Source organism: Uranotaenia lowii, chromosome 1, assembly GCF_029784155.1.
Source record: "Uranotaenia lowii strain MFRU-FL chromosome 1, ASM2978415v1, whole genome shotgun sequence".
Classification (NCBI taxonomy): Eukaryota; Metazoa; Arthropoda; class Insecta; order Diptera; family Culicidae; genus Uranotaenia; species Uranotaenia lowii.
The window spans coordinates 203,502,074-203,524,243 of record NC_073691.1 but is presented as its reverse complement, the minus strand read 5'-3'; the positions used below and the strand labels follow the sequence as shown (position 1 = coordinate 203,524,243).

Sequence of the window (22,170 nt, the reverse complement as noted above, 5' to 3'; positions counted from 1 at the left end):
GCATCGTTCTGGCCTTCCCCCAAGAGTTGACATCCGCTGTCACCAGAAGATAATCGCATGGTTCTGGTGAGTTCCGGAATCCTTCAGTTGTTGCAATGTTCATCGGATATCCGTCTGAAATAACATCATACAAACCGGAAAATGGTTCTGAATGTTCGTTAATGGTTGCTGCCAGGATGTAGCAAATCTTCCCCGGACGTTTTCCAATCCGTGAAATCAGTTTCGGGAAAAGATCGAAACAATGACAGTTGCCTCTTAGAATGACGACTGTGATAATGAGCATTTTGAAAAACATCTTGGTAGCAGCAAATTGATGAAAACTCTGAGCTGAGCAGGCAAATACAATCTTTGTGGTAGTAGTAAAAAAAAAAGTCTAGCAAATCCGCCAAATCCCGCGAGAAGAGATTTAAAAATAATTTTATTTTAATACAATATAATACAATATAATTTTTCAAAGTTCCTTACATTGATGTGAGTTTTCAATCATCAAGGCCCAATCTCTCCATCATATCAATATTTGAAATCCCCATAGAATCATTAGTCGTGAGACATTTTTTTGTTACTGAATTGAGATAACAGAGAATTGTACGTTTGTATGGATATGTATGTGAAGAATTGCGATCAAGCTGATTAGCAAACAACTGCAAGAGTCACTGACGCGTCAACATGGAGCTGAACAATGTTCTACAAAGTTGATTTAAAATATATACATAATGTACAAATTTGCAGAACTTAGTTTGTTCAAAAATTTGTGTAAGTCATTTATTTTCCCAAGTGTGCTGAAGACATGAATACAATTTTTTTAATGCTTTTGAAACATGGACTTCACAAACATTATTTTATTCTAATAAAAAAAACTGCAGTTTTTTAACAATTAAGTCCTTTAAACAAGAAATATGTCCTTTCAATGAAAAATGTGAAAAAATACAAATACATAATAAGTTAAATAATCTCAAGAGGGGTAGTGCAGTTGAAAAAACCGCCATGTACAAACCCTTGTGAGGGGCAGTGCATATGATCAAAGTGTAAGGTACAAACCCCTGAGAGGGGCAGCACAATTTTCGAAGTCAGAGGACACAAATTCTTGAGAGGGACAGTACAGACGATTAAAGTGTAGGTACAAACTCCTGAGTTTGGAGTATGAAAGTGTATATACAAAACCTTGGGAGGGGTAGTACATTTATTGAATTGTTAAGGTACAAACCCCTGTGAGGACTAATGTAGATTTTTCAAGTATGTAGGTACAAACACCTGAGAGGACAGTACCATTTATGATGAAGTAAGGTAAAAACTCATAAAAGGGGCAGTACAGTAGATAAGTTAAGATACAAACCCCTGAGGGATTACAAAAAAAAAAATCAACACCTAAAAGGGGCAGTGAAATTGGTGAAGAAGTCGGCTACAAACACTGGGAAGAACAGTACAGTCAATGAGTTAAGGTACAAACCCAATATGAGAAGGAGAGAACAGTTGTTTAAGACGTAAGGTAATAAGGGAATAAGATGACGAAACTAGCGGTGACTCCGAGGTAACTCGACTATCGTCACCTAACGCGCGAGGGGCCAAAGTCTTCGACTATCTCCAGCTCGTCGATCGTAACCTTGTTTGTTATATCTGTTGAATTGAAGGAAATATTTCGATTGCTTAGATTCAACCAAATTTGTGATCAAACTCAACACCTGGCATCCCTGGATCGTGACTTTGTTGAGCTCAAAATTAACCTTCAAATTTCAAGACCCTCGAAACAAACTTCTGCAGAACATTCTGTATAACTAGTTCCCGATAGATACGTATTTTGTTTAGAATATTCTGTTTGTATGGTTTTTCCCACAAAACTTATATTTTCAAAATTTTACTTGTAGCAGTTCAATTGCCAGACCCTGTCGATTATTCTTTCACATACGACCACTTCGATAGCAAATGTTTACACAACATGGGAGCTGTAATTGTTTCTAATGGTGGACCATTTTTATAGTCCCTCAAGTCCGAAAATGTAATTAGTTTGAGCTTCAGGAAAGGAGTAGTGCTTTGTAATAATGACCTATTTCGATTAAAGTTCATTCACAAACAACATCGGTTAGTGTTTCCAAAATTTTCATGCTACCAAGATGCTTCTTAAAGCGCTTACTTTTACACTGATCATAGCGTTACACAGCTGTGACTGTTTCAATTTATTATCACTACTGACGTCACCCGCTGAAAAATCTCCAGCGAAGATTTGTTTCTTTATGACAGCAAACAAAAATCGACAAGCAGAGCTTTCAATTTTGCATGATACGATTTCAGCCGGATATCCGATGAACGTTCTAACATCCGTAGGTTTTCGGACCTCCCCGGAGCCTTGCCATTATCTTCTGGTGACAGCGGATGTCAACTCTTGGGGGAAGGCCAGAACGATGCTACAACAACTTTATTTAACTCGAGCCTGGAATCGCTATTGATATTTCTTTTTTTTCTTCATTGGTAAAGAACTGCCAGCTTCTACACTGACATGGACTCGAGAGTTCGTTACGGAATTCGGGATTTCTCATTGGGTGCTGATATTTTTAAACGATACCTCGAAGAATAACACGTATTATACCTTCAATGGTTTTCTGGATAAAGAAATATCAAGTACCAGCATTGACGCGGTTCTTCAGGAGCTTCCACGGGATCCGCTGAAGGATGTACAAGGTTACACGATCAAAACTGTTGCGTTCGAATGGTTTCCTATCATACGAATCACCGAAGATGGCATCGAGGGACCTTTCCCCAAATTCTTAGAAGTATTTTCCCGTCAAATTAATGCCACAGTTAATTGGATGCAAATCGTCAAGCAAGAAATAGCATATGCCAACTATTATACGGACAAGTTTCATCTGGACATTTTTCCAATTTTTGCAATGATCGGTGGAACCCTGGAAACATATGTAGATAATTATTTTACGTATCCATGTTTGATGATACCGGAAAAGCTTCGTTTGCCAATATTCAAACATCTACTCGACCCGTTTTCAAAAGATTTGTGGATATTTTTGGCTATTTTGCTAATGCTGATTACAGTGTTGAACAAATTGTTGCAAGAACATTTACCGAGAAATTTAATTTTAACTACTTCGTTTGGTGCAGCAGTCCAAGATCATGCGATGAACAAAATAGAGCGATTCTTCACATTTGGTCTCATTGTTATGACATTTTTACTAACCGAATCATACTTGGCGATGTTGACTAGTTTCATGTTCAGCAGTGCATACGAGCCACATTTGAACACACTTCAGGATTTTAAGGACTCTAAAACTCCCATATGTCTGCATCAGCTCGAGACGCTGGAAACCACAATTCAACAATTTTTTGAGAATTACCCCAACGAAATGGTTATGGTTCCCATGAATCAATTCTGGTATAAAATGACAAGCTGTGCCTGGGTTTTGGACTTCGAAATGGGTAAATACTTCGAGGAAAGATTGTATAACCTCGACTCCGACGGATTTCGCATTTTCTATGTGCTGCCACAAAGTTAGAGTATGATGATAAATTGCATTTCATGTTCCCGCAAGAGTTTCTTCTGTGAACGATTTTTCCTTATTCGAGAACGTTTGAACGAGGCCGGAATTCTCAGTCAGTGGAAAACGGTGCCTTCCGAGATATCCCCTATCGAGCAAATGGAAATTCGTGAGCTGTCCTACGACGATTTGATCTCGTTCTGGTACATACTAGGTTATGGTTATGCAGCTAGTTTGAGTGCATTTCTCTGCGAGAAACTTATTATGCTATGTGTGAAGAAAAAGCGTGAGATTTTTAGGGGGATGGCGTACATCCGGTCTCTGCAAAACAAATTATCACACGTGCTGCACTTTCTTTCCCTCTTTCGACTACACGGACTTGGCTGGCGTCGTTATTGGTTCATTTTAAAGAAAAAGATTCTCAAAACTGCACATTGAGATTGTGTTGCTTTGTCCCAGCAATTTTTCATTTGATTCGTGGTGCAATGTTGATTATCTTGGACCGAACATGAAGTACAACATGTCAGTGGCCAGGAGGGGCCGAAGATGGACCGTAGTTGATAGCAAGCTCAAGCTCATGCCCACTTTTTTGTGTTAATGAAATAAAACTGATTAAAATGTTTTTCTGGGATTTTTATCACTTAAGTATATTGATGTCTTACATATTGGCTACTAACATGTCTGAAATTATGCAGAGAATTTTCTTTAGAAAAGTTCAAGATATTGATTGTGAGGCAAAAACAGTGGTGCAACGTGTCCTATTTTATTTTGTACTAGCTGACCCGGTGTGCTTTGCTATACCTTTCAAAATCAAATTATATTTTCAATAATTATTCAAATTTTTATTGGTTTGTTGGCATTATTTTAAATCAAATTATAACATAATTCATAAGCAACCGCTATAAAATGAGAGCTGCAGCTGGAGCTTCGAATTGCAACACAAAGATAACTTAAACTAATATTCTGAATCTTGCTCTAATTTGTGTTAAAGATCTTATAATGTTAATTTGTCTGGAGGGTCTCAAATTAGTCGTACGCAAACAATCTTACTTATAAAATAATATGGCTGTTTTTGCTTGATATGTTCTGGATTTATGCTAAAAAACTGATAAGAGAGCCCCCTCCCCTGTCCTTCCCTTCACCTCCTGCTGAATGGAGGTCGTGATCTTTAATAATCATACCCATTTTTTTCGTTCCCAAAAATCCTCTTATATTAAATTCTTCTCCTCTCTACACTGTAAAGCGTAAGGGTCTATAACAATCGTAGAAACATATCTCGTAACCAAGTACTTTTCCATGTCATATTTGTTTCCATTTGTTGACTTCGTTAGCATAAATTGAGAACTTATGCTAACAATTCTATCATCCTACTGCAAGAAAGGAATGGTTTCACATAGAAAAAAATATTTTTCATACTCAAATACTTTTTGAGCCTAAATTTGGTTTCATTTGCTCGATTAATTCTCGAGTTATGCAAAAAAATTGTATCGAAGCCCCCCTTTCCCCCTTTATATCTTTCCGCTAAAAAAGATGGCGCCTCAATTTATAATAGAAACATTTCTCTTATCCAAATACCCTCACATGCCAAATATGGTTCCATTTGCTTTATTAGTTTTTGAGTTATGTGTAAAAATATGAAAGAGGCCCCCTCCCCCTTTCTACTGGAAAGAGGGAGGGGTCCCAAATAATCATTGAAATATTTTTCGTATCAAAATACATTTCCATGCCAAATTTGGTTCTAATATCTTGATTAGTTTTCGAGTTATATGAAAAATTGTAAGGTAGTCCCCCTCCCTCCTTCCTATCACCCCACTGAGAGGAGGGAGGGGTACCTAATATTCATAGAAATATTCCCCGTCCCCAAATACCACCCCATGCCAAATTTGATACCATTTGCTTGATTGGTTCTCGAGTCATGCAAAAAATTGTCTATTGTTTGGGAGGCCCCTCCCCCGTCCTGTAAGGGGGGGGGTCTTAAACCATAATAGGAACCTTCCCCGGCCTCCAATACCCCCACCTGCCAAGTTTCACGCAAATCGGTTCAGTAGTTTCTGAGTCTATAGGGAACAGACAGACAGACAGACAGACAGACAGACAGACAGACAGACAGACAGACAGAAATTCATTTTTATATATATAGATTTATCCTGATTTTGCGGAAGAGGTGAAACCGCACTAATTTTTTAGTCAACGAACACTTATAAACTATACATATTCTGAATGATCAAATTCTTTATCTAACAAGCTTATTTTTGTCTTTTTACGACCTGCGGTTCCGAAGTTATTCAAAAAAACAGACGGGACGTGACGATGGGCGAGAAAATGATTTTTACAAAAAAAATCGCGAAATCCGAATTCCTCGTGTCTTACATTTGAGCAAAAACTTATGTTCTAGAGGTTTGTAGCAAATGAATTCTATCACAATCTTCTCTTATACTGTTTTGATCGAATGACAAAATTGGCAACCAGAAGCACCTGTCTTTGAACTGGGTCCTGCAACCTACTTGATAAAAATGTTCACTCACCCTTCCGTGTTCTTTGTTGTTGCGGATATTTTCTTTCTGCCCTCTATTTCCTGTACTGCAATTGTTCCGGACATTGTGGACTATCTGTGGTGAAGTGCAACTTGCTTAGAAAGATCTTTCGGAGAAATATCATTAGCATTACCTTCTGTACCCCACTTGTTTGTTTTTTTTTATGCCCGCTGTGCGTCGTCCTCGCAATCGGCACCGTCCACCTTGGCAATCTGTGTTGGGTGTTGTGAAAGTCAGTTTGTTATGCTGTTCCACAGCATAATTTCAGCTATTTCTCACCTTTAGACAATACTGCTCCTGAGTTCGATCCATGCTGGTTTCGGTTCTGCGACGCGAACGAATTGTGCGTTTGACGTTTACAGTCTAAACTCTAAACACTCATTATTTGGTACACTGTTACCCTTATGGTAGGACACGCTCAGAACAAAATAACTTCACGAACTTAATTATAATGCTACAATATGAACGTACAAGAGTTCTTTTTTTTAACTTTTAAAATCGCTAAAATTCGTTTGAAATAGGGTTTTTCATAAGTTTCATCGTCCATCAAAAATTGCCTGTCCCATTGCCTCATATCGTAGAAAAATTTGCGGGGCACTACACTTAGTTTTTGACTTATTAAAAATTTAAAAAATCTGGTATAAGCCTTGACTTTCCTGCTGACTCATAACCGTATTTCCCGATCATTTTCATAACGTCGTAAAAAAAATACACTATTGATTAAATTCATCAGACTAGATGTTTCGCAATGGCATTGGTTAAAGCATTTATGTATCATGAAATTGAAATCGGATTGAACACTAAAAATACGCTTCATGCTTTAGTTCCAGAAAAAAACTACACCTACCTTACAACATACGCTAACTGAGCTATTCCTTTTTTTCCAGATATTTAAAAGTTAAGAGTATTCACCAGAAGCATACTGGCAGCATTTCAAGCGCGCAGCATCGAACAAATTCGGCAAAGATATGACGAATGATCGAATGAAAATTTAAACTAAAAACGGCGGCAGTCCAGGCGGAACGAAAGATTTCAACGAACCCCATCCTTCCACTTGATGCTATTAAAATCCGAAAACTTTATCCAGAACGATCGTGGATGGATGGCTGAAAATAGGAAGACCCGTAACATCATCCAGCAGTTGTGATTCTAGATTTACTACAGATGGGGGCGAATCCAAAATGGGGCCTTTCCTGTTGTGTATAGAGTTCTTTTAGATTAAGTCGACCCCCCAGTTGCTAAGTAGTGTTGCAAATATTAGTAAGTTAGTAGGAATACTAGTGAGCGCCTTCGATTAACGAATGTGCGTTCGCCGACGAGGGGTCCCCTATTAAGATACATATTTAAGTGTGTAACGTTCACTTGTGTTTACCTTTTCCGGATGAAGAAAAAAGAAATCTGTGTTTTGTTATCACTAGTTCATCCACCGCAAGCGGTACAGTCAGCAGGACCCACAACACATCGATGAGAAATTATTCATTCGTTTTTTTTTCTAGCCATAGAATGGCGATTCACTTGTACAGAAAGTTCTAAAGTAGGTAATGCTAGGCGCACACGACGATCCCACCCGAGGAGGTCGTGATCGATAAAAGACATTTATTAACCATTCGCGGATATCGGATATCGGATATCTGAACCTCCGGGAGGAATAAAAAAGAAAATCGCAGCCGACCAACACAGGACGGTCCTCTCACAGACTTGTTTATTTTTTCTAAATCTAACTAGAGCAATGCTTGTTATATTTAGCAAAAACCGAAACAGTAAAGAGCGATATTTAAACAAAAATCCTGTTTCAAAAAGTTACATCCATGTTTTCACTTGAATACAGAAAGAAATAGTCCATTTGGTTATGTTTATTCCCTTGAGACGTTAAGGTCGTTCCATTTGGCAGTTGTAGGCCCTGGCGTACGTTTCGGTGTAGGTCAGCTCGCAAGTCGCCGCGTTGTTGTCGAAGCTCATTTCCGGCACCTTAAACTCCGGATTGATGGCCACCTTCAGCGTGTACTGGCCGAACTCCAGCTCGCTGATGTCGACCCACTGGCAGTCGATGTTGTACCGGTAGATGTCCGCACAGTTGACGGAAATTCCTGAAGAAAGAAAAATCAATCTTAAAAATCTATCACCAAATATTGCCTAAATAAAGGCGTTCTCTAGGAATTTTTGTATGTGAAAATAACGGTTTGACAGCATAGTGTAGGATCGCCCCTCGATGATAAGTGTTGTGATTCTCTTCATTAATAACGTAAATGTAAGTTATTGCAAAATCAAAGAAGGCATTGGAAAAGAGAGAGAAGTGATGTGACAGTTTAGGAGTGAAATCTGTACTCCTATAGAAGCTGAGTATTTTTTTAAAATTATAAGCTTTTCCGAATCGGGAAACGTTTTAACTGGACTCTAGACATAGCATAAATTAAGGCGTACCTTGATCTCCGTAGTTGGCGCAGGCGTACTTCGGTTCCGTTCCGGGAAGACACTGATTATCCTCCAGGCAGAAGGATGCCTTGTGACCTTCGGCCACTTTCCTGCCAGCCGCATTGTAGATGTCGAAGGTCGCAAACACCTCCATACTGTGATAGTGCCTATGGAAGCAGAAAACATTAAGGTAGTAAAATACAATTCAAGTACCAATCCATCATGAGATGACTTACATATGGCACAAATGCCACTCCCAAAGATGTTTCGGAATATGGGGCCGGAAGTCGGCTGTGCCGGTGTTAAGAACACGTGCCGTAAATTTGAGCAAACGACGCGTTTCCAGGTGCCAGTTTGGATTATCCCGTTGGATGTCGTATGCCTGTTTGGGATATCCAAAAAGATGTTACTCAGTTCAACTCCATCTGATTTGTGAAAATTTTCCTAACCTGTGAAGCGACACAATTTTCCTCCATCGCGCACTGCAGCAGATACATCAACCGGTCCTCGAGATGCATCGATTGCTCCATCTCCACGTGGTCGAACGCCAAATCGGCCATTTTCTCGACACAAGTCACCGCAGCCACGTGGTTCCCCCGTTCACTGCAGCCACTGTTCCACCCCATCTCGTGGTGAAGGCATTCATCCAAGCTGGACTCATTTCCGTAACATTCTGTACCACTTAGAATCACCTCACTAATATTGGCCCCTCCGAAAAAATCAGTCTGAACGGCGTCATTCGCATAGCCCAGCTCTAACTGTCTACAGACGACATTTCCCTGCAACAGTGACCACCCATCTCCACAAATTGTACCCCAGGGACCATCCTGCCCCAGGCGTACCTCAACCCGGCCCTCACTAGGAACACGTCCCCCGGCCAACCGGACGTCCAACTCCTGATGCAATCGAACCTTCTTCGGTTTGAAGACTTCCGGAACCGGTTTGGCCGTGCTAGTCGGTTCCACTTCCTGCTTGCAAATCACACCGGCAGCCTCGCTCGGTTCACAGTCATTGTGACCCCAACCGTCGAAATGGCACTGCGATATTTCCTTCTCTTTCCCCCCACAAAACAGATTGTCCATCCAAAATTTTCCTGAAAAAGTTAGAAGAATTTTCCATATTACATCTCAGAGTCAATTATGTTCACCAACTTACGTTTCGCCATGCCAAAGTGGCCACTGTGGGTTGCCTTGACGAAACCGGGGAACCCTAGCTGCCGGCAGATCACTTCCGCCTCACTCGAGTCCCACTCGTCGTCGCATATGCCGCCCCACCTGCCGCTGTGGAAGATTTCCACATTTCCTGCAAAATTCAATTAGGAAAAAAAAAAAAATGTAAAAATAAGGAGAGAAAGTTAAGACACGGACATTGATAAACCTGCGTGGCCTCCTACGATCATCCGTAATGTGCGATGGGTAACGGAAATTTTACTTTTACAATTTCTAAACAGGATGGTCACAAAATTTTTTTTTTGACAATTTCGACAATTTTGACAATTTTGATAATTTAACAATTTAACAATTTTCACAATTTTGACAATTTTGACAATTTTGACAATTTTGACAATTTTGACAATTTTGACAATTTTGACAATTTTGACAATTTTGACAATTTTGACAATTTTGACAATTTTGACAATTTTGACAATTTGACAATTTTGACAATTTTGACAATTTTGACAATTTTGACAATTTTGACAATTTTGACAATTTTGACAATTTTGACAATTTTGACAATTTTGACAATTTTGACAGTTTTTACAATTTTGACAATTTTGACAATTTTGACAATTTTGACAATTTTGACAATTTTGACAATTTTGACAATTATGACAATTTTGACAATTTTGACAATTTTGACAATTTTGACAATTTTGACAATTTTGACAATTTTGACAATTTTGACAATTTTGACAATTTTGACAATTATGACAATTTTGACAATTTTGACAATTTTGACAATTTTGGCAATTTTGACAATTTTGACAATTTTGACAATTTTGACAATTTTGACAATTTTGACAATTTTGACAATTTTGACAATTTTGACAATTTTGATAATTTAACAATTTAACAATTTTCACAATTTAGACAATTTTGACAATTTTGACAATTTTGACAATTTTGACAATTTTGACAATTTTGACAATTTTGACAATTTTGACAATTTGACAATTTTGACAATTTTGACAATTTTGACAATTTTGACAATTTTGACAATTTTGGCAATTTTGACAATTTTGACAATTTTGACAATTTTGACAATTTTGACAGTTTTTACAATTTTGACAATTTTGACAATTTTGACAATTTTGACAATTTTGACAATTTTGACAATTTTGACAATTTTGACAATTTTGACAATTTTGACAATTTTGACAATTTTGACAATTTTGACAATTTTGACAATTTTGACAATTTTGACAATTTTGACAATTTTGACAGTTTTTACAATTTTGACAATTTTGACAATTTTGACAATTTTGACAATTTTGACAATTTTGACAATTTTGACAATTTTGACAATTTTGACAATTTTGACAATTATGACAATTTTGACAATTTTGACAATTTTGACAATTTTGACAATTTTGACAATTTTGGCAATTTTGACAATTTTGACAATTTTGACAATTTTGACAATTTTGACAATTTTGACAATTTTGACAATTTTGACAATTATGACAATTTTGACAATTTTGACAATTTTGACAATTTTGGCAATTTTGACAATTTTGACAATTTTGACAATTTTGACAATTTTGACAATTTTGACAATTTTGACAATTTTGACAATTTTGACAATTTTGACAATTTTGACAATTTTGACAATTTTGACAATTTTGACAATTTTGACAATTTTGACAATTTTGACAATTTTGACAATTTTGACAATTTTGACAATTTTGACAATTTTGACAATTTTGACAATTTTGACAATTTTGACAATTTTGACAATTTTGACAATTTTGGACAATCTTGACAATTTTGACAATTTTGACAATTTTGACAATTTTGACAATTTTGACAATTTTGACATTTTTGACAATTTTGACAATTTTGACAATTTTGACAATTTTGACAATTTTGACAATTTTGACAATTTTGACAATTTTGACAATTTTGACAATTTTGACAATTTTGACAATTTTGACAATATTGACAATTTTGACAATTTTGACAATTTTGACAATTTTGACAATTTTGACAATCTTACAATTTTTACAATTTGCACAATTTTGACAATTTTTGGAATTTTGACAATTTTGACAATTTTGGCAATTTTGAAAATCTTACAATTCTGACCATTTTTATCTATTTGAAAATTTTGACAATTTTATCAATTTTGACAATTTTGATAACTTTTATAATTACGGCTATTTTGACAATTTTGACATTTTTGACAATTGTCACAATATTGACATATTTGACAATTTTACCAATTTCGACAGTTTAGACAATTTTGACAGTTTTGACATTTTTGACAATTTTGACAATTTTGTAAATTTTGTCAATTTAACAATTTTGACAATTTTGACAATTTTGACAATTTTGACAATTTTGACAATTTTGACAATTTTGACAATTTTGACAATTTTGACAATTTCGACAATTTTGACAATTTTGACAATTTTGACAATTTTGACAATTTTGACAATTTTGACAATTTTGACAATTTTGACAATTTTGACAATTTTGACAATTTTGACAATTTTGACAATTTTGACAATTTTGACAATTTTGATAATTTTGACAATTTTGACAATTTTGACAGTTTTGTCAATTTTGACAATTTTTACAATTTTGACAATTTTGACAATTTTGACAATTTTGACAATTTTGACAATTTTGACAATTTTGACAATTTTGACAATTTTGACAATTTTGACAATTTTGACAATTTTGACAATTTTGACAATTTTGACAATTTTGACAATTTTGACAATTTTGACAATTTTGACAATTTTGACAATTTTGACAATTTTGACAATTTTGACAATTTTGACAATTTTGACAAATTTTAACAATTTTGACAATTTTGACAATTTTGACAATTTTGACAATTTTGACAATTTTGACAATTTTGACAATTTTGACAATTTTGACAATTTTGACAATTTTGACAATTTTGACAATTTTGACAATTTTGACAATTTTGACAATTTTGACAATTTTGACAGTTTTGACAGTTTTGACAATTTTGACAATTTTGACAATTTTGACAATTTTGTCAATTTTGACAATTTTGACAATTTTGACAATTTTGACAATTTTGACAATTTTCACAATATTGACAATTTTGACAATTTTGACAATTTTGACAATTTTGACAATTTTGACAATTTTGACAATTTTGACAATTTTGACAATTTTGACAGTTTTGACAATTTTGACATTTTTGACAGTTTTTACAATTTTGACAATTTTGACAATTTTGACAATTTTGACAATTTTGACAATTTTGACAATTTTGACAATTTTGACAATTTTGACAATTTTGACAATTTTGACAATTTTGACAATTTTGACAATTTTGACAATTTTGACAATTTTGACAATTTTGACAGTTTTTACAATTTTGACAATTTTGACAATTTTGACAATTTTGACAATTTTGACAATTTTGACAATTTTGACAATTTTGACAATTTTGACAATTTTGACAATTTTGACAATTTTGACAATTTTGACAATTTTGACAATTATGACAATTTTGACAATTTTGACAATTTTGACAATTTTGACAATTTTGACAATTTTGGCAATTTTGACAATTTTGACAATTTTGACAATTTTGACAATTTTGACAATTTTGACAATTTTGACAATTATGACAATTTTGACAATTTTGACAATTTTGACAATTTTGGCAATTTTGACAATTTTGACAATTTTGACAATTTTGACAATTTTGACAATTTTGACAATTTTGACAATTTTGACAATTTTGACAATTTTGACAATTTTGACAATTTTGACAATTTTGACAATTTTGACAATTTTGACAATTTTGACAATTTTGACAATTTTGACAATTTTGACAATTTTGACAATTTTGACAATTTTGACAATTTTGACAATTTTGACAATTTTGACAATTTTGACAATTTTGACAATTTTGACAATTTTGACAATTTTGACAATTTTGACAATTTTGACAATTTTGACAATTTTGACAATTTTGGACAATCTTGACAATTTTGACAATTTTGACAATTTTGACAATTTTGACAATTTTGACAATTTTGACATTTTTGACAATTTTGACAATTTTGACAATTTTGACAATTTTGACAATTTTGACAATTTTGACAATTTTGACAATTTTGACAATTTTGACAATTTTGACAATTTTGACAATTTTGACAATTTTGACAATTTTGACAATTTTGACAATATTGACAATTTTGACAATTTTGACAATTTTGACAATTTTGACAATTTTGACAATCTTACAATTTTTACAATTTGCACAATTTTGACAATTTTTGGAATTTTGACAATTTTGACAATTTTGGCAATTTTGAAAATCTTACAATTCTGACCATTTTTATCTATTTGAAAATTTTGACAATTTTATCAATTTTGACAATTTTGATAACTTTTATAATTACGGCTATTTTGACAATTTTGACATTTTTGACAATTGTCACAATATTGACATATTTGACAATTTTACCAATTTCGACAGTTTAGACAATTTTGACAGTTTTGACATTTTTGACAATTTTGACAATTTTGTAAATTTTGTCAATTTAACAATTTTGACAATTTTGACAATTTTGACAATTTTGACAATTTTGACAATTTTGACAATTTTGACAATTTTGACAATTTCGACAATTTTGACAATTTTGACAATTTTGACAATTTTGACAATTTTGACAATTTTGACAATTTTGACAATTTTGACAATTTTGACAATTTTGACAATTTTGACAATTTTGACAATTTTGATAATTTTGACAATTTTGACAATTTTGACAGTTTTGTCAATTTTGACAATTTTTACAATTTTGACAATTTTGACAATTTTGACAATTTTGACAATTTTGACAATTTTGACAATTTTGACAATTTTGACAATTTTGACAATTTTGACAATTTTGACAATTTTGACAATTTTGACAATTTTGACAATTTTGACAATTTTGACAATTTTGACAATTTTGACAATTTTGACAATTTTGACAATTTTGACAATTTTGACAATTTTGACAAATTTTAACAATTTTGACAATTTTGACAATTTTGACAATTTTGACAATTTTGACAATTTTGACAATTTTGACAATTTTGACAATTTTGACAATTTTGACAATTTTGACAATTTTGACAATTTTGACAATTTTGACAATTTTGACAATTTTGACAATTTTGACAATTTTGACAGTTTTGACAGTTTTGACAATTTTGACAATTTTGACAATTTTGACAATTTTGTCAATTTTGACAATTTTGACAATTTTGACAATTTTGACAATTTTCACAATATTGACAATTTTGACAATTTTGACAATTTTGACAATTTTGACAATTTTGACAATTTTGACAATTTTGACAATTTTGACAATTTTGACAGTTTTGACAATTTTGACAATTTTGACACACTTGATTATTTCAATCGTTTGAAAATTTTGAAAGAGTGACAAAAATGACAAAAATGACAAAAATGACAAAAATGACAAAAATGACAAAAATGACAAAAATGACAAAAATGACAAAAATGACAAAAATGACAAAAATGACAAAAATGACAAATATGACAAAAATGACAAAAATGACAAAAATGACAAAAATGACAAAAATGACAAAAATGACAAAAATGACAAAAATGACAAAAATGACAAAAATGACAAAAATGACAAAAATGACAAAAATGACAAAAATGACAAAAATGACAAAAATGACAAAAATGACAAAAATGACAAAAATGACAAAAATGACAAAAATGACAAAAATGACAAAAATGACAAAAATGACAAAAATGACAAAAATGACAAAAATGACAAAAATGACAAAAATGACAAAAATGACAAAAATGACAAAAATGACAAAAATGACAAAAATGACAAAAATGACAAAAATGACAAAAATGACAAAAATGACAAAAATGACAAAAATGACAAAAATGACAAAAATGACAAAAATGACAAAAATGACAAAAATGACAAAAATGACAAAAATGACAAAAATGACAAAAATGACAAAAATGACAAAAATGACAAAAATGACAAAAATGACTAAACTGACAGAACTGACACAAATGACAAAAATGACAAAAATGACAAAAATGACAAAAATGACAAAAATGTCAAAAATGACAAAATTGACAGAATTGACAAAAACCACAAAAATGACAAAAATGACAAAAATGACAAAAATGACAAAAATGACAAAAATGACAAAAATGACAAAAATGACAAAAATGACAAAAATGACAAAAATGACAAAAATGACAAAAATGACAAAAATGACAAAAATGACAAAAATGACAAAAATGACAAAAATGACAAAAATGACAAAAATGACAAAAATGACAAAAATGACAAAAATGACAAAAATGACAAAAATGACAAAAATGACAAAAATGACAAAAATGACAAAAATGACAAAAATGACAAAAATGACAAAAATGACAAAAATGACAAAAATGACAAAAATGACAAAAATGACAAAAATGACAAAAATGACAAAAATGACAAAAATGACAAAAATGACAAAAATGACAAAAATGACAAAAATGACAAAAATGACAAAAATGACAAAAATGACAAAAATGACAAAAATGACAAAAATGACAAAAATAACAAAAATAACAAAAATGACAAAAATGACAAAAATGACAAAAATGACAAAAATGACAAAAATGACAAAAATGACAAAAATGACAAAAATGACAAAAATGACAAAAATGACAAAAATGACAAAAATGACAAAAATGACAAAAATGACAAAAATGACAAAAATGACAAAAATGACAAAAATGACAAAAATGACAAAAATGACAAAAATGACAAAAATGACAAAAATGACAAAAATGACAAAAATGACAAAAATGACAAAAATGACAAAAATGACAAAAATGACAAAAATGACAAAAATGACAAAAATGACAAAAATGACAAAAATGACAAAAATGACAAAAATGACAAAAATGACAAAAATGACAAAAATGACAAAAATGACAAAAATGACAAAAATGACAAAAATGACAAAAATGACAAAAATGACAAAAATGACAAAAATGACAAAAATGACAAAAATGACAAAAATGACAAAAATGACAAAAATGACAAAAATGACAAAAATGACAAAAATGACAAAAATGACAAAAATGACAAAAATGACAAAAATGACAAAAATGACAAAAATGACAAAAATGACAAAAATGACAAAAATGACAAAAATGACAAAAATGACAAAAATGACAAAAATGACAAAAATGACAAAAATGACAAAAATGACAAAAATGACAAAAATGACAAAAATGACAAAAATGACAAAAATGACAAAAATGATAAAAATGACAAAAATGACAAAAATGACAAAAATGACAAAGATGACATGATGACTAAAAATGACAACTTCTAAACTGTGTTTTTTATCCCATGATTATAATTAAAAAAAGCATAATCAACTTAATGATTAAATGATTTCGAGCATTTGGCGCATCAAAACTATTTGTTTGCTTTTAGATTTGAATTTTAGTAGAAGTTTCAAAGCGAGGCCTTTTCAATGCTATCATTTTGAAAGAGTTTATGTTCTTGAGTCTACATCCATACCTTCATGGTTGTTTCAAGGGTTTGTTAATGGGACACGAAGATTTGCTTCTCAATTTTTATTATCAAAAACGATCAAACGATAAAAAAAAGCCTACCTTCAAAATCTCCCCGACCTCCGACCAGCTTGATGGCACCTTCCTCTTTCTTCAGTTTCTTGAGGTATTTTCTCACCATCTGTTCCCGCTGCAGGAGTGACTTTTCCAGGGTCGATTCTTGCAGGGATTGTACTGAAGGAAACCAAAGGGCGGCTACCGTCAAAATTAACCATCTCCACTGCATTTTTCGTTTAAATTTCTTCGAGTATTGTGAACTACTTTGCTAACACAGACTTTAGATTTTCAGTTTTCAATAAATTCACCCTAACGCGCAAACATCTTAATTCCAAGCTTATGAGTATGAATTGAATCACACCGCAATCGCACGTAACGGGCTATTTTTACAATCCGTGCATCTTGTCACACGCGATATCAGCGATTCTAGAAGACACTTTCTTTCTGATAGATTCTAACCAAGAGATCAAACCACAACCAGCGACTGTTGCCGAGTAACTGATGCTTTCATTCATTCCTTCAGCTTTTCATTCATTTTCAGACATCATTCCTGTCCCTGTTTTGATCAGCTGATTGAGAAATCAAACTTAAACAAAAAAAACTTAGTGAATTGTCCCGCGCCAAAATAAAAAACGATCGGCCACCACCTTCTAAATTGGATTGTTTATCACAAATCGAGCATCAGAATATGGTGCTGTTGATGTTGATTGATCGATTGATAGATTGGCAGCGTCTCGACGATCGCTAGACGATTTAGGCGTCCGGCGGCAAAATTTGTTCAAACGCGAGAACCATTCCAATCAATCATCTGCATTGGAAGAATCCATCCCTAATTTGAGTCAAATAAATCTTCCAACTGATCTTGGAAATGTTTCTCGAATTCAATTATTCGTTATACTACTGTGTGCGTTTCAAAATTTTAGGGGTGTCTCCATGGGAAGATCTTGGGTCAAATAAGGAAGGTCAACTAGAAAACAATGTCTCGCTAACCAATTAACCTGATTCCAAAACTTAGTTGCGAAATGGGACCGCAATAAATATAAACAAAAAAAAACTGGTGGAATAGAATAGATTCCATCGGTTTGTCGGAGCTTAGAAAGTATGTGTTGGCGAAGAAAAAAAATAACCTTCACGTTACGAATTGGGAAGCAATCAAAAGTTTTCTCATCCACGAGTTCGATTGCGTTGAAAAACTGCAGTTGTTCATGATAAGTTGCGCAATCGTAAAAAGCTTCAATCCGAGTCCGTCACTGAATTCCGTCTGTTGAAGAACTCGAAGTAACAGTTGATTGGTCATATTTGAATAATCATAGCAATCTTGTTTTATGCTGTTACCCTCAAAAACCACGTGACAACCAACAAGTAAACAACATTAGTAGTAATCAACCAACCATTCTAGAACTAACACGCCATTTATTAAGAAGTTGTGGGCCCAGTTTTCGCGAAATTTGAAAAATTCCAAAAGCAGTTGAAGTTGACTGTGGCCAGCGCGAAGAAAGTCGGGATTATCCATTTCGCTGTTGAAGGCTACGACGTCTGGAGATTCCGAGTTGAGACGCAGATGTCGGCAAAATGGCGTGAAGAGAGCTCTAATAGAGGACGCACCAGAAGCAGCGGCAGAGTTGGCTCTTTTCTGGGAAATGGGCGAAATTATAATTAACATTGGTAACTTTCAGCTTGCTTCATACACTTCAGCAAGGGCAGATATATCAGCACCACGCCATGGAAAATATTCTTTCTAAAAGAGTCGATCTATACTATCAACAAAGTTTGTATCACCTTATTTAATGAATACCTATAATTTTATGGAGATTTAATATTAATACCATTTGTTTTTCAGACAACCAATTACACAGATTGGAATGCTGATTGAAAATTTGAGAGAAATCAAAGGTCTTGCTTCGACTTCGAACGCAGTAAAATTACCAACGATGGCTACACTTCGATCGCCTCCAAATGCTTTCTAAAATAGAAAAAGCAAGATGCAAGCTATTTGTGTCCCGTAGGATGCTTGCTGCCATCGGAATTTTGCAGATGAAGGACTGGGTCAGCCGGCGAAAACTAGTCTGTCATAATGCCACCCCTTGAGCTAAAGTTTAAAGACGAACATCGTGAGGAGATGTTATTGTCAACTTTCAACGTATAAGCCCTGTGATAATAATTGCAAAAAAAATCAAAGTGGCTTCAAACGATTAAGTGCAAAAAACGTGGCTCCAGAGAGTAATTTCTTTTTGGGATTTTAAATCCAGAGAGTAATTGAAGCTGGCAAAAAAGTTGATTTCCATTTGCGTTCTCACAATCACCACCACTGCATGTGTTAAGCAGCTTAATAAGAACTATCTCACATGAATCTGAAGAATTTGGAATATAATTTCTTACATACAGAATCGTTGCTCCAGAGCATCAACGTTCGAGATTTTCTTCCAATCGTTCGAAAAAGAAACAAAACTGTTTAATGAAAACCAATCGAAGATGTCAAAAAGCTCGAAACACGTCAATATCAGAATTATAAAACATTTGAAAAGGTTCTACAAGAGATCCGAGGATGAAAAGCTGATTGTTTCACAACAAATTGAACCAATTATTTATCTAGTTATGGGTCCGGATAAGTTAGAAATTCGATCAGTTTTCCCCAACAATTTGTAAATTTTAATTTTTGTTATGCAGCCTTATGAAGTTTAGAGTGTAAGACTAGAGACTTAGAGACTTAATTAAGAATAGTTTCAAATTTTTCAACTATGGAATAAATAGGAAATAACACATGAGAAGATAAGATCGCAAAAATTAGGAAAACATTTATTGTAAATGATGGTGTTTAGAAAAAATAATTTCAACCAATGTTTATCTTCTTGCGCTTCGAGGAAAATCCCTATTCGTTTATTCTGTTCATTGTATTTGTAATCCATGTTAGAGGTCTGAAGCTTTGTTTTGATTAACATATTGATGTTATTATTGGCAACCAATCTTTCGCAGGATGTACCGGCAACTAAATCCTGATTTGGCCACTTTAAAACTACAATAAGTTTTCGTAGTTCATTCTTCTAGACAAGCTTCGAATTTTTTTCCTATCAAAACAATGAAATTTTCGTTGGTTTGATCATGGATAGATAAAAAAAAGTTTTAACCATCTTACCTTTTTTCACAAATATGTTGTAAAAAGAAAATGATGTGAAAGTGGATTTTACATTGAGACAGTCAAGATTCGCCAAAAATTTTTTACTTTCTTTTTCAAAGGTATTGTAGCTGTGATGTATTGTTTTTTCTTTGTTGTGATATATTTTTGCCTCAAGTAGCTTTGGTCATTTTCGTTAATATTTCTACGTTTAGTAAGATCTTTGCTCACAGGAAAGCGCGCATGGTGTGTCTTCCATTTTCTGGGGGATGAGGTATATTGGTTGTTATTTTATTTGCTTCTACCCATGTAATTGCATGTAAAATTCCCTGGATATTTTAAAGTGTGTTATTTTCAAATTTTTTTCTTGCTCCTTGGCCTTCAAAGGACATTTCCTTCACTCCACTTCCCATGTTGATAACCTCTCGGGCCGATGACAGTATCCAAAAAAAAAACTATTGTTACTATTGCTATTGCTACTATTGTCATAGAAATTTGTCTAGCTTCAGAAAAATCCACAACGACGGATGAAGTCTTGCATAAATTGGAGCTGCATCAAATTACTTTAGGAAATTTTGGCCCTTATTCTGGGCCGCGCGTGACGTGACGGTAGTCGAGTCACCCAAGTCACTCTGTTCCAGTAGTCGGTTTAGGTGAGAAACGTAACTTCGGATGAACTTTGTGAGTTCTTACCCTATTCTCGTAGTCACCGTGGGTGAGAATCGTCGCATTCGGGTGACGATTTTAGGTGACAATTGTCGGTACCTTTTCAGGTGGTGGAGAGATAGAAATGAAATGAACAGTTACGAAAATTTCTGTTAAACGAAGTTGTCAGTGTTGAAATTCAGTCAAAATTTATACCTAGCATTCTTCAATGCTTTAAATCGTTAATACATTTGTAAATACGACGAGAATTTCTTTTTGTAAACGGGTTGGAGTTTAAGGGGGCTGGTTTTAGTTAAGGGATGTTTGCTGCTACATCTTCCCTGGCATCATGCAATCTGAATGTTGCCACCGAGGCCACCGAGTGCACGGAGCGAGTTTTCTGATCCATCAGGGTCCGGATCAGCTTAGTCTTCAGCACCTCGATAATGACGGATCCGACTATTTGAAACTCTTCCTACAGCTGCTGGAAGCTCATGGCCGGGTTTCTTTCGGCCAGTTGCATGAACGAGAGCAGCTCATGTAGTGAATAGAACTGTGCAAATAGATACAGTTGAACGCTTTACTATAAAGTTAGAAATGAAGTAAAAATTAAAACATTTCTTGTTAGCAACTTGTTTACCCAACGTTAAATTTAAAGTTTATTTCAAATCCAAAAATAGTTGAAAATTCTTTAGCGTGCAAGCGTCACATGAAACGTTATAAAAAAAGAAAATCGGGCATTCTGTTCACTAATTTTGGAACGGAAAGACGTTCGGTTTTTTCGGAGCGATAATTCTCGGTAAAGTTTTGGTGGTGTTTCTTCGAAAGTGAAATCGCGGGTTACGAAAGCTCACACCTTTTATTTTGAAAATAAAATTTATTTATTTTGAAAAATCTTAAAGAAAAAGTTTATTTCGAGATTATTTTACTTTCAAAGTGGACATAAAAGCTGAATTAAGAAGTAAAGCACTGGCCACCGAGACCTGGCCTGTTGGCATTCGCTTCAGGGAATTCACTGGAAACGGATCCAATGAGGTTTTTTGGGCTCCGACACAGCAATTGTTGACCCTGAATACAACAGCTCTAACAACACCGTACATAACCCCAACTCAATAGCCCCGGTGTTAGTTGAATGTTCGCCCCTTAACCC

General features: G+C 33.7%; 2 protein-coding genes across 2 annotated transcripts in view; one reads left to right on the top strand and one right to left on the bottom strand.

Annotated features, from left to right (window-relative positions):
* LOC129744394 (chloride channel protein 2-like) overlaps nt 1-7,819 on the top strand; it is an 88,468-nt gene extending 80,649 nt beyond the window's left edge. Inside the window, 1 exon segment of the mRNA XM_055736903.1 lies at nt 6,904-7,819. The gene's annotated coding sequence lies outside the window, so the exon portion shown is untranslated.
* LOC129744405 (lysyl oxidase homolog 2B-like) lies at nt 7,564-17,743 on the bottom strand. Its single transcript, XM_055736913.1, has 6 exons — nt 17,309-17,743; nt 9,584-9,730; nt 8,878-9,521; nt 8,665-8,810; nt 8,438-8,595; nt 7,564-8,103 (listed from the first exon to the last, which is right to left on the bottom strand). Exons 1-6 carry the CDS (start codon nt 17,490-17,492, stop codon nt 7,886-7,888), a joined length of 1,497 nt encoding a protein of 498 aa, XP_055592888.1. The 5' UTR covers nt 17,493-17,743; the 3' UTR covers nt 7,564-7,885.
* Nucleotides 17,744-22,170: the final 4,427 nt, after the last annotated feature.

What these genes read in the sequence shown, in the direction of transcription:
- LOC129744405 (XM_055736913.1), bottom strand. Translation starts at nt 17,492, where the DNA reads ATGCAGTGGAGATGGTTAATTTTGACGGTAGCCGCCCTTTGGTTTCCT. An exon ending in CCACTTTGGCATGGCGAAAC is followed by an intron (nt 9,522 to 9,583) that starts GTAAGTTGGTGA and finishes TAACTTTTTCAG; the next exon opens with GAAAATTTTGGATGGACAAT. An exon ending in AAAATTGTGTCGCTTCACAG is followed by an intron (nt 8,811 to 8,877) that starts GTTAGGAAAATT and finishes TATCCCAAACAG; the next exon opens with GCATACGACATCCAACGGGA.